Consider the following 16,788-nt stretch of genomic DNA (forward strand, 5'->3'; position numbering starts at 1 on the left):
TGTGACTGGGTTCTACAGAATCCCAATATGCAAAACCAACTGAGGTAGAACTGCTCTGGTAGAAGCGAGCAGATGGGAGGATCACAGAAGGGGCCCAACTTGACCTCGCCCTCTTAAGACCCCACTCCAGGGTAGGAGGCTACTACTCTCCATATACACAGGACCCCGCAGAGCAGTTAAAAAACACCAGCCTAGCTATTCTGACAAGCTATACTGCTTAGGAAGCTGCCTTCAGGGCACAGCCTTTAAGACTGTCCAGAGCACCAATCAGTCCTCTGTTCAGCCCAATTCATTATTCCCACCTGCACAGCCAACCCTCTTAAAGGCTGTCTTCCACGCAATAGCTAAAGATAAGGGGTAACCATCTCAGATGAAGGGGAAATGGGGAGAAAGTAAATAAATTGTTAAGAAAATAGGAATGGCCTTCAAACTCATTAGAGATAAATCCTAGAATATTTGGAGCTAGGTAGGAAGGTTTCTTGTGGTGCAGGAGAAGCTTGGCTGATGGGTGGTAAAAATAACAATATTAAGTATTCACGGAGTGGGTACCACACACCAGACCCTGGGATACAGCTGAGAATAAACTGGCTCCACTGTAGCCTTTCGTTTAGAGACAGACCCACATTAAACAAATACACATACACACGCAACTAATCATGATTGTGTTAAGGGCTACGGAGAAGTACCAGGAGCTAAGACGGGGATCAGAGAAGTAAAGAGAAGTGATGAAGATGGAGTAAACATTCCTGGGGTTGGGATAATGTATGTGGAAACTCAAAGGTGGGACTAAAACCAGAGTACCAAACATGAAATCCCCTTAAGGAGAATCTTGCAGCCAAACCCAGGAAGAAGTTTGGAAACCTAGGATGAACAGCAAGCAGGCTCTCCACCCCAGGGGCAAACTTGGCTACGAACCTCTAGAGCCCTAACTGGCTGTGTCAGGACCCAGTGAGGCAGAACCGCAGGGAAGGAGAGACTACTTTGCCATTTGCTAACTGACTGGATCCTTTCTCAGAGGACAACTACATCTAGGCACAGACCAGGTACAGCCCAAAGGGAGGAAAGTCACAGATCACATGATCTGCAGCAGGTCTGTTTACTAGAGCTAAAGGAAACACTGGAGGGTGGCATGAAGGGGGCTCAAAGGATTTTGTTGTAGGGGGAAGAGAAAGAAATAGAGTATCTCCTTAATTGGACCACATGGTGCCCTTTCAAACCATTCTGTTTCTCCCGGATCCCAAGCACAGTACTGTTCCACAAAGCCTCTCATCTCTCTTCCTGGTGACTCTCTCCTAGGCCCACAGAGGAAGCCTCGCCCACAGGAGCTGTGATTCTGGGGTCCTCTCCACTCTCTAAAACACCCACCTCCTAATAACAGGCAGACCCAATGCTAGGCCCCTTAGACATGTGATCTCACTCAAAAGTATCCAGCGGGCATTATTATTATCCCTACTTTACGCACAAGGAGACCAAGGTTCACAGAAGTGACTTTCGCCCAAGTCATGGAGCCATATTCAAAACAACGTCTGAATCTAGAGCCTGTGCTGAAGCAGCACCTCAGTCACTTTCCTGAGACACCTCTGGCCACTGGACCTTCTTCCTAGACATTCCTGCCAGGGCCTCTCCTGCCCTAAACCTGCACAGTGGGCCACTCGATCCTCCCTCCTTCACAGGTCTCCGCAACAGGACGTATGCTTCCCAGCACCTGGGTCCTGGACCATCCCCAGGCCACCTTCTACCCCAAATCTACACTCAACTTGCCCCTCTCCAGGAAATCCCATCTCTTATTAACAAGTACCTAATACTAACTCCAAGTCTTGTCTTTTCCCTGACTTCCTTGTTCTCCTCATTTCCTTAGTACCAAGGCCCAGGGTGCACTCTGTTCAGACAAACCCCACAAACCCTGGATGCCAGAGTCCTTTCTTATTCCTTAACCTCTCTCTGATCTCCGGTCCCCAGTTCCTGCTAGAAAGCCACCTTTTTCTAACTCCAGTTTTACTCCCTCCCATCTCAAGACCTCTAGGCAATCACAGATCTATCCCAACTGCTAGTTCCCAGCCACACCTTCTGGGTGATGGAGAAGTTCCCTGATAACTTTCGGCATGCCCCCCCCCCCCCGATTTCTAGGCACATAAACAATGGCCTTGGGGACAAAAGAACCCTCTTGGGGAGAAGCTCAGCCACAGAAACAATCCCCACTCTCCACCCTGGGTACCCAGCACCCCACCTGGAGTTTTCTTTCTCTTTTCACACTGTACACTCGCCCTCACATGTACTAGACCAGCTACACGCACCTGTGGGGGACACAAGGATACTGCCCCAGAAACTCAAACAACTTCAAACTCTAACTTGTTATCTGCCCTCCCCGACCCACTCGTTTTCCACACTAATAATCAAACATCATTTAGCAGCAGCCACTGAGTTATTTGTTCTCAGAGCCTCGCCAGTGCTAGACCTCTGGGTCCCTTGTCCAATGAAGCATCCTCTCCCTTGCCAGCTTCCAGACACCAGGGCTCCCTATGCCTCCTCTAGAAGCCAACTGGAAGGGCCTCTGATTCCCCAACACCAAATGCCCCTGCCACAAGGTTGGCCTTCAGCTCGGGATCTCAGAGTCCCCCAGGCCATCCTCAGACAAATGTGGGTCTCCCATATCCCCTAAGTGCTCATCAGCTAAATACCACAGCACCCAGTCCATGAGACCCTCTCCGGCCAGACACCAGCACCTCCATCTCGCCAACCTATTCCGATAGGAAATATGAGAAGACTTCCCGTTGCCCCATTCGGCAGCAAACTCCAGAATCCTCCATCCTCAAAACACTCCCATCCCTGGACACCTGGTCATTCTTTCCCTAACTGTGAAAACTCAGCTCCCAACGCCCAACCCACAAGATGGGCTAGCACAGCCCCTAAGCCCACCCAGCTCCAAACCCTAGGATCACCGTTTCCAAGACCTTCCTCGGTCCCCAAGAGAAAACCTCTTATTCTTCCGACTCTCTTCGGCTCCAGAAATCACGGCTTCCGGTCTCTGAGCCTTGGACTCCAGAATCCTCTACACCTGCCCCCACCCCTGGACTTTCCTCATCTCCCAAACCGAGAGCCCCCACTTCCAGTATCTCCCCTGCACCAGATGCCAGGATCCACCCTCCAGTCGTCCCGAGGCCCCTGTACCCAGATCCTTTTCAGCAGCGGTTAGCGGGATCCGCCAGGCGCCAGACTCCCGCGTCCCACAGCCCTTCCTCCGCCCGGACTCCGGGCTCCCGGCCCCCGCCCCGCGCACTCTCACAGTGTCCGTCCGGCCCCGAGTAGCCACCAGGCTCCGAGTGCGGCTGCAGCCCCGGCGGCGGCTGCTGCGAGGTCCCCTCCAGCTCGGAGCCCCCCTCGGTCTCGACCTCCTCGTTGTTGTGCCCGGGTCGCCCCTGTTTGGGCTCTTCGGCCTCCAGCGTCTCCTGCAGCCGCTCAGCAAGCTCGGCCTTAAGGCCGCGAGTGTCCAGGCCGCGGCGCTGCAGCTCTTCGCGAAGTTCGTTCACCTTCAGACGGCGCACATCCATGGCCCGGGCCCCCGGGGGCCCCAGAGCCCGGCCCGGCCTCCCAGGGCCCTGTCCCCCTTAAACCTTTACTGTCAGAAGGCAAAGGGGGAAGAGGGGGGGGCCCCAACCCAATGGCGGCGGCAACTCAAAATGGCCGCCGCCACCTCCCCCTCCTCCGTGGTTCCATGCTATGCAACAAGGGTGCCAATTGGCCACCGCATGGGGGCAACGGGCGCGGGCTGGAGACTCAGTCAATCAGAGAGTGGCTTTCAAAAGACCGTCAATGAAAGGGCTCCTGAGCTGCGGGGAGGAAGCGTTGGCCTACGTCGGTACAGCGGCCCCAGCGGAGGGCGGGAAAAGGCGGGAGGCGGAGCGTGCGGTGATTGGGTAGCAACCGAGCGTTCTCTCCGGTAGGGTCAAATGAGGAAACGGGAGTAAGGACTCAGGCCAACCAGCGATGAGATCCAGAATGAGCGCGCCCCACTGCCTGTCCTGCGCAGCCTCTACCCTAAACTAGTGTCTATGTAACACATATGCTGGTTGGTCTAGATCTCCCGCCCCTAGGAGCCCAAGCGGGTAAATCCACTAGAACCAATCAAACCGGGGGTAGGCACCCTTTCCTTTTACTATTGCCTTTAGGAAACTGGAAAGAAGTGAATTCACGAAGGGCCCAACCCCTTGCTGTTAGGGCGGTTTCAAAAACAAAAGACCCACCAATCGCTATTATTGTCTTATCTCACTAAAACTCGTACAGTTTGATCCCTTCAGGGAAAGCTAATCAGATTGGCCATTCTTCGCTGGACGGCCTCACAAATTTTACTGTGTAAGGAGGTATATGAAATAGTTATTAAGTAGATAAATTACTCATCTGGAAGATACTCAGTTGGCCTCATACAAAAAGCAACCCCCTAGACTTCAGAGAATCCTGAAGGTTTGATAGAGACTAGACTAACAACGGGAGAAAAGTTGTAAAGGAAAACTCACCCTCTCCCCTTAATCAGTAGGGTGCCTTTTTCCACGATCATAGCTTGCCCGCCGTCTTCCTCTATAGTTGGTACCTTACGTAGAATAGGCGCTGTGCACGCGACCATAGAGCCTTCCCTTCTGGGAAGGCCTCCATAAGTTTGGGAGTCTACAGCCCCATTCCTCTAAATTGCTATTTAGTATATCTGGTTGACGTCTGTACTGACAAGCTCAAAACACACAGGTCAGTACCTAAGTCTCACGCTACTAAATATAAACACCACAGTTTCGCAGTGTCTAACCCTGCACCACCTGTCGCCTCTAACTGAAAAGACATAAAACTTCCCTAAGATACACGATCGATATACACAAGCAAACGCCGGCTGCCCAATGAGCCTTACCTTAAATTCACAATAAAACACACAACTACTATGAAGACAAAGGCACACACAACACAGATAAGCAAATGACCGTGAGATCAGATCACACGCAATAATCCGGGGGACAATACACCAAAATGCAGTGTAGGTGCGCCTACTAAAGTGTGCACGGGCAGGCGGCATCAAATGATAGACACACAGTGAAGTTACACAACAAGCTTACACTACAGCAACCTAGATACACAGCACCCACTCAGAAGCGGGACAGACACTCACGTGGGCCCGGAGGTTCCAGTCCAGACACCCCGCCCCTCGCCCACGTCCGACTTCCTTTCTCCTCCCAGCTTCCCACAATGATTTATCCTAAAAAAGTTTGTGGCCCGGATTGAACTGTTCTCGGTTCTCAGGAGCCGCCACCGGGGGGCGTCCGGGCGCTGCCACATCTGGTGCGGGACAAACCCAGGAATGCCCGACCCAGGGTGGTCTCCTCTTGGCAGGAGTTCCTTTGTGGGAGGGGGTTATTGGCGGTGTTCTGTGCCTGTGTTTCTATGTGAATCGGAACGTTTGGGTTTGTGAGTACCTGTTGCACTCTGTATGTCTGAGTATTCGTGTAACTTTGTCTATTTGTGTTGCTCTACTTTCTTCCTGTTTCTGGTAAATATCTGCCTGTGTATATGTTTGTATCTGTAATTTTGTGTCTGTTACTCTGTGTGTCTGAATTTTAGTGTCGCGGTGTTTGTGACTAGGTGTGCCTGAGTACCCATGAATTCATGTGTTTGCTACTTTAGGGGATGGGTGTCTCTGTGTGATCCTGTATTTATCTGCCTGTTCCTAAGTAGGGTTTTGGAGAATCTGTATTTCTTTCCTTGCACTAGTTTTTGTCTATGTGTATGTTCATTTCTACCTTCTCTATAGAGGGGAGAACTCCTACAACCCATCATATCCTTCTTTTTACTGATGGGGAAGCTGAGTTGCCAGGGAGACCACATGACTGCTGAGTCCAGACAAGAACAGGCATAAGTGTTTACAAAGTTTTATGTGATCTAAGCCCCTCTGGAGGCGCCAGAGTCCACACTCTGTACACGGGGTATGAGGGACTGGCTCAGGGGGGCAGCATGGCCCAAAAAGAGAAAGATTGTCCCCTGGGGAAAGGAGACATCCCTAATGCATTGCACAGGCTTCAGGGGAGCACACCCCCACACAAGGGTAGGAGGAAGCAGAGGCGGCTCAGGGAGGGTCACACAGAAGAATACAAAGTTAGAACCTTGGAAACTTGGAGACCTAGACCTGCAGACTTTTAAAACCTTACAGCATTTGAATCTTAAAACTAGAGTGCTTAGAATCTTAAGATCTAGAATTGTGGATTCTTGGACCCTTAACTAAAATCATAGAAAGGTAAAATGCAGCATAGAACCTAAAGGTGTCCAACATTAGAAATGATTAGACTTTGGTGTCTAGTTAGTCATGACTGACTGTAGAGTCTTATACCTTAGATGCTGAAGATCCAGAATCTTGGACCGATGGGATCTGGCATGCCTCAGAATATGAAAGTGAACATTAGAGTCTTACAGTTTAATCATCTAGAACTTGGAAGCATATGATCTTGATCTTTAGGCACAGAGACTCTAGGTTCTTAGAGTAAGTCTTAGAACATCACCTTAGAATCCCCATCTGTAGATTCTTAGAACTTTTGAATCGCAGACTCTAGAATCTTAGACCTTTAGAATCCAGAGTCTCATAACAAGAGCTTTGAGGATTATAAAGCCTTATACCCTATAATGGACCATCATTATAATCTTAGAACTTGAAAAGATAACATTTTGAAGCTTTATGCTCTAGAGTCTAGAGTCAACCAAAGGATTTATACTCTAAGAGGCTTGGAACATCAAAGATTAGAACCTCCATGTTTAGGAATGTAGAACTTAAAAAACCTCCATGTTTGGAATTGTAGAATTTTAGAATCTGGAATCTTATACCCTAAGGAAAATAAAATCTAGCATCACAGAGTCTTAGTGCCTAGCCCTAGAATCTTAGAACTTCAAACCCCCAAAACTTACAGGTTTTACCAAGAATCTTAAAACCAAAAAAGTCTAGTGCCATCGAATCTCAGAGCTTTAGAACAGAGGTCTTAGAACTTCCATGTCTAGAACCTTAGCATTTTAGAATTAGAGACTTTGGAATGTCTGGTCCTTAGAACCACAGACTCATAGCATCTTTGAAACCTAGAACCTAAACTCTTTAAACTTTAGAAGCCAGAATCTTGGAATGTAAGACCTAGGAGGACCCTTAGGGACTGCAGTCCAACCCTCACGGGGACACCAAGGTGTGGACAGGGAGAGGATCTGTGTGGGGTGGAAGTGGAACTGGCAGGACAGGAGGGCTGCAGGTGGAGGTAAGGCCTGGAATGAGAATGTGGCGGGGACGTCCCCCGGTGGCAGTGCCTAGCTTGGGTCCTGAGAGGAAGTCTCAGTTGCAGGGTTGTCTCAGGCGCCATCCTCCTGCCCTGGGGGTGCTGGGGAGCCCCTGTCAGCAGGCAGGGTGGGGCCAGGGGCTGTGGAAGGGCAGAGGACATAGCGTCCGGCCGGATGGACCTCGGCGGCAGTGAGGCAGCTGCAGGAATCCTTAGGATCAGGCTGAGTTGGGAGATCAGCTCCTCCAGCAGCTCCGGGTGGCTCAGCGTGACTCCCACCCTCGTCCATGTTGACATAGAGGATTTCGTCGGGCTCCTGGGCCGTGGGCAGGGCCTTCAGCGTGTTCTCCAGATCTTCCCGCAGCTCTGCAAAACTCGGCCGGTCCTGGGGGTTCAGCTCCCAGCACCGGGACATTAGGGCATACCTAGGGCAGCAAAGCGGGGGGGGGGGGGTGAGCAGAGCCTTAGAAGGGGGGTATTCTGGGAGTTTGGGGGCAAATCAAGAATACTCAGGGGACCAAGGACATTTCCTGAGACTGGAGGAAACGGTAGCAGTTGAGGGGCATAAAGGGGACTGAGAAATTCGCAAGAGTTTCTGAGGGGTTCCTGGGATACTTGGGAGCTGGAAAGGGTCTTGGGGAACCTCTCTGGGTATGGGGTGGTGGTCTGGCGAGGGTTTGCCAGAGCAGAGCTTTCCAATATAGCTCCCCCAGAACAGACTGGTATCAAAGATTTGTAAGCTGTGTTGGTTTAAAATATGTGCTCTAATTCTTTGACATTCCTCACTTCAAAGGATGGAGCCTAGCCCTGGCCAGTGCAGCTCAGTTGGTTGGAGCATCGTCTTTGTATGTGGAAAGGTCACGGGTTCCATTCCCGGTCAGGGCACACGCCCAGGTTGCTGGTTCGATCCCTGGTCAGGGAGCCTACAGGAGGCAACTAATGGATGTTTCTCTCTTACATCAGGTGTTTTTCCCTGTCTCTGTCTCTCTCCCCTTCCTCTCTCTCTAAAAATCAGTGGGAAAATGTCCTCAGGTGAGGATGAAAAAAAGATGGAGCCTAATTATTCTCCCCTTGAGTGTGGGCTGGACCTCTTGACTCGATTCTGACTCAGCAGCTGCGGTCATGTGTGTGTGTGTGTGTGAGAGAGAGAGAGAGACTTCTGAGACTGTGAAAGGCATTGTGGTTTTCCTCCTTGCTCTTTCTCTTAGAATGCTCCTCTTGGGGAGGCCAGCCCCCATGCAGTGAGGAAGCTCAAGCAGTACTACAGCTGGGTCCGTGTAGCAAGGAACCGAGGCCTTGCGCCATAGCCACACGAGTGAACCGCCTTGAAAACCATCTCTAGTCCCAGTCCTCAGATGGCTGCAGCCCCATCTTGACTCTAATGTCATTAGACACCCTGACTGAGAATCGCCCTGAATCTTGGCTTTAGCCTCATGAGAAACCCTAATTCAGAATCACCCTGCTAAGCTGTTCCCAGACTCTGATCTTCAGAAACCGTGAGGTAATAAATGCTTGTTGTTTTAAGCTACTGGATTTAGGGGTCTAGATAACTAATACACCAGCTCGGCAGCCTTTGGCAGGCGATTTACCTCTCGGTGGGCCTCAGTTTCTTCACCTGAAAATGGGAATAATAATGGTACCAACCTACTTCCTGTGGCCATTGTAAGGACCAAAAGAATGAATACATGCAAAGCACCCAATACAGTGCCTTCTAGTAAGTTCTATAGAAACAGTAGCTGATATTCTTACTCCCCTGTGCTCCTGGAAACTCGAGGAGGACCTGGGGAGTCTGCAGCCCCGGGCTGGCCTCTCCTGACCCAGCAGCAGCATCTCCTTACCCCCTGAGCCCTGGACAAATGTCCTGCTCTTCTGGGTGTCAAGAGATGACAAAGTTTGATAAGCACTATCTCAAAGGAGCCTGAGAACTTCTCAGAGGAGATTCAAAAGTTTGGAGAAGCTCAATAGAACCACAGGAAGGGTTTTGCAGAGGGTCCTGGGTATCGAAGAGCATCTGGGGAAAGCACAGGGATCAGGAGTTTGGGGTGGATTAGAATCCTGTGAGAGTGGGGGGCTCAGAGGCAGGCCCCCCCAGGGAGGTTGTGTAGTTACTCACTGCTCATGCGTGACTGGCTGAGGGGGCCCATCCAGCCCACGCCACACCCACAAGGCAGAGGAGCAAAGGGCACCTATTGCTAATCCGCACACCCTCACACCTTTTGTTAATTCACACAGTGGTGAGCGGGCGGGTGGCCTCCTCAACAGTCTGAGGGGGTCACGGCTTTTAGAGGGCTCTGGACACATCGGGGCCGGGGGGGTGCTCAAGGCTTTGGAATGAAATCTGGGATTGGGTGGGGATGGGGGTCCCAAGGGTCCTCACAGTCCATCCAGACAGTCCACAGGCTGCTTCAGGCGGTTCCCCTGGCGCAGGTAGTCGTAAATCTCACTGTTCTCCACTCCGGGGTACGGGGTTTGGCCCCGGGTGGCGATTTCCCACATTGTCACCCCAAAGGACCACTGTGGAGGGCGGAGGGGAGAGAATTAAAGTGTCTCTCCTGCACAAAGACACCTCCCTGCACAACACACACTCGTGGGCACAGTGAGGTAACTTTTGTGCACACCCAGGCACACATTTACACACTTAAGGGACAGGTGGTCTCCTGTGTCACCCTCCACACTCTGGCTGCTGACCCACACTGTGCACACGTCCCATGGAGAACCTGCCACCATGCACACATGGCCTGCACCTATCCAGGGCACGTCCATGCCACTGTTCGCAGCCACCCACCACACCCCAGGCGAGGGTAGCCTGTGAGGACCTGGTGCAGTGTGCCCTGTGAGCCCAGGTACGGTATGAGATGATCTGGCTGCACCATCCTGCCTCTCCCCCTCCTGTAGAGGTGCACGTACCACATCACTCTTGCTGGTGTAGACACGGTCAGCCAGGCTCTCGATGGCGATCCACTTCACTGGCATCTTGGCAATGCGTCCCTGGCGGTAGTAGTCCCCGTTGTAGATCTTCTTAGAGAGTCCAAAGTCCGCCACACACACGGACATGTTCTCGTTCAGCCTGCCAGGATTGGAGACGGGGGCGGGGTCACTGCACGTGGCATCAGCTGCCTCCACCAGGAAGCCTGCCTTCGCTCTCAGGCATATCTCTATCTCCCACCCCGGCTCCTGCTCCTGGGTGGGGGTCTGTCTCCCTTCCTTCCCCCAGAGGCAGAGGGAACCGTGTTACTTTTTGTTTCCTCCATAAAATGAGGGCAGGACAAAAAACTACTGAGGGCCTTCCCAGCTCTGGCTTTTTGCCAGATTCTAAGGGCCTTCATAAGCTCCTTGGGTTTGATTCTTCGATTTAAAAACAAACCAAGACTGTTTTCATGTATTTACACACACACACACACACACACACACACACACACACATATATAAACATGCACACATCTTTAGGGAGCAGCTCGCTGAATTTTCACAAACACACCATAGAACCTGTACCCAGATTCAGAAACAGGATATTGTGGGACATCCATACAAGGAATATTACACAGCAAAGAAAAAGAACAAACTACTGATACACATACACACACACGACACGGACTCATCTCAAGAACATCGTGCTGAGCGAAGGAAGCCAGAGATGAAGGTCTACAAGTTTCATGATTCCATTTATATGACATTTTAGAACATGTAACAGAAGCTGGTGTGACAAAACTCCAGAAGAGGGGTTATCCCTTGTATCCCTTAGGGACAGCTACTGGGAAGGGTGTCAGGGAGCCTGCTGGGGCCCAGAAGTGTTCTTTATGTCGATCCAGTGGTGGCTGTTTAACCATGAGTCCGCAGACATGTAAATATTCATTGAGCTGCACATGTAAGATGTGTGTATTTTTGTATCTAAAATGTACTTTTTTTTGAAGAAGGAAAGTTTATTCAAACAGCTCAATGGTGTATATCAATTTGTTTTTAAGTCTCACCTGAGGATATGTTTACTGATTTTAGAGAGAGAGAGAGAGAGACAGTGATTGGTTGCCTTCCATCTTACCCCAGCCCAGATATGTGCCCTGACTGGGAATTGAACCCGCAACTTTTGGTTTATGGGATGACACTCCAGCCAACTGAGGTGCCCAGCCATGGCTATATGTCGATTTTTTTTAAGTATGAAAAGGAAAGAAACACATTACCAGTGCTCCCTTCCTGTAACTAGCTCTCCAAGGGTAACCGTGATCTTCACTCCTAACAACATGGATTATTTGTTTCCTTGTTTTGTACTTTATGTAGATAGAAGTTTCCCTGATTCTTACATCTGAGTTTCTGGGATTCTATTTTTTTTTAATTTTATTTATTTGTCTTTAGAGGGGAAGGGAAGGAGAGAGGGAGAGAAACATCAATGTATGGTTGCCTTTGTGCGTCCCCTGCTGGGAAGTGGCCTGCAGGGAACCGGCCTGCAACCCCGGTATGTGCCCTGACTGGGATTCGAACCGCGATTGTCTGGTTTGCAGGCCCACGCTCAATCCACTGAGCTACACCAGCCAGGGCTGGGATTCTATTTTTTTAAGAGTTGGTGATTTCTAGCCAGGGCGATGGGCTTTGGGCAATGATCAATTAGAAGAGACCCTGAAGGCCCCAGAAGGCCAGGAGTTAACCTGCGGACGGCCCAGGGGAGCTCCAAGGATGGTGGCAGGGGTGGAGAGAGATGGTGGCAGGCATCCAGGCTGCAGAGCATGTGGATGGCTTGTGGTGGTGGCCAGTTGCCAGCTACGTAAGGAAGCAGTTCAATATTTCAACTTAAAAGTTACAGGTGCACCAGAATTTTCACTCTGATTTCCAGGGTCGTTGTTAACGTCGAGAGCTTGACTTGGATCAGCCCAAGTCACAGAAATAAAGGAATTTCCATTGTGACTGAGTCCGTTCAGGCGTTTGGAGCTACTTTTCCCTTATTGGGGAACACGGAACAGAGGGACAAGGCAAATGCCCCCACGAGGAAACACACATTTCATATACAGGACATCTGAAAAGACAACCGGCCTGGTCAATTCCAAAAGAATACGTCATATAGATACAGACGGGTGGTGGTGAGGAGGCTATGCCAGATTAAGAGAAACCCAAGGGGCAAGCTAACCAAACGCAACCTGGGAACCTCGAACAGGGTCCTGATTCAGGGGGAAATAGCCCTAAAGACATTTCAGAAGGCAGTTGGAAGAATTTGAACCGGGATGGGATATTAGGTTGGGTTAAGGGCTTATTGATCATTCTTAGGTGTGGTAACAGAGTTGCGATCATTTAGGTGTAATTCCTTGTTCTTAGGCATGACTGCGGGAGGTTCAGGGTGAAGTGTCACCGTGAGGCATCTCACTTTCCCACGGCTGAGGGGAGGGGAGGGCAGGGGAGAGAGGAGAGTCTCACCAAGGCGGCGGGCACAGGGGTGTTTGCTGTGCGGTTCTTTAAACTTTTCTGTAGGGTTGGGATTTTTAAAATAAAAAGGGGGGGGTGCCCTGGCTGGTGTAGCTCAGTGGATTGAGCTCGGGCTTGCGAACCACAAGATCGCGGTTGGATTCCCAGCCAGGGCACATGCTTGGGTTGCAGGCCGGTACCCTGCAGGCCAGTTCCCAGCAGGGGACACACGAAAGGCAACCATACATTGATGTTCCTCTCCCTCTCTCCTTCCCCTCTAAAGATAAATAAATAAAAATCTTTTTAAAAAAAAGGGGGGGAGAATAAAGAAATGCTCATATTTCTGAGAGTTGTGAACAATTTACGTATTTTATAGAAGATTCTCTGATTCTCTAGCTCCAATTTCCATGAGTCGAACATTGTAATGAGTCTAATATTCTGAGCCTGTGTTTACACACCCGTGCGCGCGCGCGCGCACACACACACACACACACACACACACACAGGTCCATTGATTTGAGGCAGGGTCTAATCTCCTTATGCAACAGGGCTCCTCCCAAGGGCAGCCCCAGGCATGACACTCAGAGTGGAGGGGGACAGGCATGAAGTTTAACTGTCACCACTCTCATTGGTCACCTCGGCCCCTTTACTCACCTCACGCTGCCCACCGAACCCACCCTCTTGCTTCTTCTCTCTCCACATTTAAATATTCCTTTAAGATGTCAGTTCATGGCCCACCTCCTCCGGGAAGCCTTCCCCAACCTCCTTGCTCACCTCTCTATTCCAGTTCTGACTTCTGACCTGCACCAGGGGTATGTGTGCATCTAGCCCCCTCTTCCATCTTGGACAGGAGGGAAGGAGCTCCCTGAAGGGGCAGTGGGTGTCCCTGGAAGGCTCAACACTCACATGCAGTTCCTGGCAGCCAGGTCACGATGTATGAATCTCTTGGTACTCAAATACTCCATGCCACTGGCAATGTCTGCCATGAACTTCACCAGCATCTGAGTGGGCAGGAACTAGGGACCCAGGGCAGGAGGGGGTGGAGCAGAGGTCAGCAGAGTCCCCAAGACCCATCCCTTCTCCCTTCCTGTGTGTGCCTAGCTCTGCCCAGCAACGGTTGCCCATGACTCCAAGAATTAGATCCAACCCTTTTCAACAAGACCCTACAGAATCGCATCCTGCCTTCCTCCTTAACTCAATCTCTTACCAGTCTTGCCCTCAATTTATACTCCTCCCAGGGGCCTCCTTTCTGGTCTTCAAACAAGTCATGCTTCTTCCCAGCACTGAGCCTTTACCGATGCTGTTCCCTCCAGGGCTGCTTCCTCCCAGATCTCCTCACCTCCTACCCGCTGGCTCCTCCTTCAAGGTTACCTCCTTAGTGAGACCTCCTCGTCCATCCAGACTAATTGCTTGGCCTTCTATCATTCATCCTACTCTGTCATTTCTTACTAGCACTCAAATTACCTTACTTATTTACTTGTTAAGTTGTTTACTGACGCCTCCGCCCCCCACCCCAGCAGACTGCTCCATGAGAGTCAGTTGTCGGTCACCATCGTCTTCCCAGTGTCTGAGTAGCACCAGGTACCTAGGTGATACTCAAGTCATACATGTAGACTAGATGATTACAGGCCCCTCACCACTGGCTGGTCCCCAAGTCGAGAATAGAGAAGGAAGCTGTGTAGGTCTCCGTGTTTCATGAAAGGTAAGATGACCACCGGTGCCGGAAAGCCTTCTAGTTCAGAACCCTGGAAACAGACACCTGAGCCCCCCCGGCAGCCCTGTCACCCCAGCTGGACAGAAAGGGAAGCCGCCCCCTCGCCCAGCTCTGCGTGTGCCTCTCCCTCAAATCTGGCCTCCAAATTGTTGGTGGGGCAGGAGTGGCAAGGACCAAGCTTCAGAGAAGCAATTTCTAGCACTGTTCCCGGGAATGTTTCCCCAGCCCTCCTAAGGACCTCAGCTATTTCTGGGAAAGGTCAGAGGTCACATTCCAAGCTGAGGAGAGAAGGAGGGGAGTGCTTGCTGACTCTGAGGGGGGGGGACAGGGAGCCTGGAGGTTTGATCGTTTTAGTGCCAGAGGGGTCCTCCCTCTAGTGTTGCTTCCACATGGCCTCTAGGCCCCCCGAAATCGACTGCTCCTCACCGATGAGCCTCATGACATTTGGGTGGTCAAATTCCTTCATGCAGACAGCTTCGCTCAGGAAATCCTCCAGCTCTGACCTTGTGCAGATGGCAACTTGGGGGAGAGAGGAAGGGGGGTAAGAAGGAGGGGATGGGAGAGGAAAGGGGGAGGAGAGTACGCCCCCCTCCTTCTTCACCATCATCACCATCATCATCATCTTCTTCTTCACCAAACATGATGGCTAAGTGCCAGGTGTTATACTCAGTGCTTCACGTCTATTAACTCATTTAATCCTCCGAGGTGTTCCTATCGTGTTCTCCGTTTGGAAGACTGGGAGACCAAGCACAGAAGGTTAAGGAACCTGCCTGAGGGCACACACAGCTTCCAGTGGAACAGGCAGAATTTAAAGTCAGGTTCAATCCTCCAGGTCCCTGTGCACCCACCGCAATAACCACAACAGGCTGAGGCCCAACACATTTTCAACAGCCGTGGGTGGGGGGGCACATGAGTTTTCCTGTTTTTCAGCTCAGGACAGTGGCTCACAGGGGCAGAGTGACTTGCCCAAGACCATACAGCTGGCATTGAAACCCAGGTCGAGAACATAACCTGGTATATAGGATGTGCTCAACTATGAATAAGTGTGCCCTGGCTGGTGTGGCTCAGTGGATTGAGCACCCGCCTGTGAACCAAAAGTTGCTGGTTCGATTCCCACTCAGGGTGTGTGCCTGGGTTGTGGGCCAGTCCCCAGTTAGGGGTGCTCAAGCAAGCAACAAATCCATGTTTCTCTCCTTCTCTTTCTCCCTCCCTTCTCTTCTCTCTGAAAATTAATAAATAAAATCTTTTTTAAAAAAATGAATGAGTGAGTGACTGAGTGATGACTCTGTAACCCAAGCTTTTAGCCCCTGTGATTCAGGAAGGGTTGTTCCTCCCTCGCCTCCAGCCCCAGCCTGACCCTGGATGCTTTTCAACCCCCCCGCGTGGAAAGCACTGCTTGCCGTGGACTTCCTGTGCTGTGTGACCCTGGACTGGCCCCCACCCTCTCTGATGCTATAAATAATATAAGCACAGTCCATGTTAACTGCATGTGCTACATTCTACCCCAGGATTAATGCTTTGCCTCACAACACCTTAGGAGGCAGGGCCATCATGATTCCGTTTCCACGAGGAACGGAGGGCTCGGAGGGATAGTCGCTTGCCTGCGACAACAGCTGGTAAAGGATGAAGCCAGTCGTACCTCATCTCAGACCTTTCCTGCTCTGCTATATGTCACAGGGGGCTGGTCTCTGAAAACTACATTTCCAGGTTCCTTTTCCTGCTGGTTTCCTATTGAAGTTTGCCAACGGGAGGCACTAGTGGGAGCCTGGCAGGTGGGAGGTAGAGGGGAGAAGCCAGGGTATTTCACCTCATCTGTTTCTGCTGCCAGTATTGCGTGCTGGTGGCCGGGTCTCCCTTGTGTTTTAAGCTCCCACAAGGTAAGGTTGCCCCTAACTCTCTGATCCCCAAATCCTGCCGAGCATCCCTGGACATGGGCTCTGGTAACACCACTCCCTCTCTCTGTCCTTCAGGCCCAGAGGCGGAAGTGACTGCTGCTGCTAATCTCCAGGTTGTCTCATGGCTCTCAGGTGTCCCTTCAGTCCTTCCTACACCTTTGCAGTAATCTCCCCATATTCAATTTCTTCTGTTGAAGTCCCTGGCGTAGACTTCATTTCCTGCCTGGAAACACGGAGGTTCTGTGGTGGGGCTAATTTGCTGTTAACTCTTCCGTTCTTCTGCCTCCTCCAGGGCACAGGGAACAGGTCTAGGCTGGGGGATGGGGTCCCACACATGTGCGCATACTCACTCTTCATCGTCTTCACGGCCACCTTGAGGATGGAGTCATCCTGGTTGAGCTGACCCTCCATCACAGCTCCAAACTCTCCTACAGGGGACCAGAGGGAGACACTGACTTCAGGGCGGCCCATGGGGATTGCATTTCTGGTGGTTGGATAGGTGTGGGGAAGCGAA

General features: G+C 51.1%; 2 protein-coding genes across 8 annotated transcripts in view; both read right to left on the minus strand.

The window, feature by feature from the left end:
* The window catches only part of HNRNPUL1 (heterogeneous nuclear ribonucleoprotein U like 1), a 34,002-nt gene extending 30,191 nt beyond the window's left edge, over positions 1 to 3,811 (minus strand). Inside the window, exon 1 of one of the 2 annotated variants that reach the window (XM_037157652.2) lies at positions 3,284 to 3,811. In XM_037157652.2, the coding sequence (XP_037013547.2) occupies positions 3,284 to 3,548 (265 nt within the window). In that variant the 5' untranslated portion in view covers positions 3,549 to 3,811. The remainder of the gene's footprint in view (positions 1 to 3,283) is intronic. The other variant, XM_037157653.2, reaches the window with a different exon arrangement.
* A 2,076-nt stretch (positions 3,812 to 5,887) lies between these two features.
* The window catches only part of AXL (AXL receptor tyrosine kinase), a 28,511-nt gene continuing 17,610 nt past the window's right edge, over positions 5,888 to 16,788 (minus strand). For all 6 annotated transcript variants that reach the window (XM_053667568.1, XM_053667569.1, XM_037157612.2 and 3 more), the window contains 7 exons: positions 16,625 to 16,702; positions 14,806 to 14,898; positions 14,303 to 14,424; positions 13,572 to 13,681; positions 10,188 to 10,347; positions 9,658 to 9,794; positions 5,888 to 7,705 (listed from right to left, as the gene is read on the minus strand). In XM_053667568.1, coding sequence (XP_053523543.1) covers positions 7,354 to 7,705; positions 9,658 to 9,794; positions 10,188 to 10,347; positions 13,572 to 13,681; positions 14,303 to 14,424; positions 14,806 to 14,898; positions 16,625 to 16,702 — 1,052 coding nt within the window. In that variant the 3' untranslated portion in view covers positions 5,888 to 7,353. The remainder of the gene's footprint in view (positions 7,706 to 9,657; positions 9,795 to 10,187; positions 10,348 to 13,571; positions 13,682 to 14,302; positions 14,425 to 14,805; positions 14,899 to 16,624; positions 16,703 to 16,788) is intronic.

Source organism: Artibeus jamaicensis, unplaced genomic scaffold, assembly GCF_021234435.1.
Source record: "Artibeus jamaicensis isolate MK-2021 breed Jamaican fruit bat unplaced genomic scaffold, CSHL_Jam_final contig_47, whole genome shotgun sequence".
Classification (NCBI taxonomy): Eukaryota; Metazoa; Chordata; class Mammalia; order Chiroptera; family Phyllostomidae; genus Artibeus; species Artibeus jamaicensis.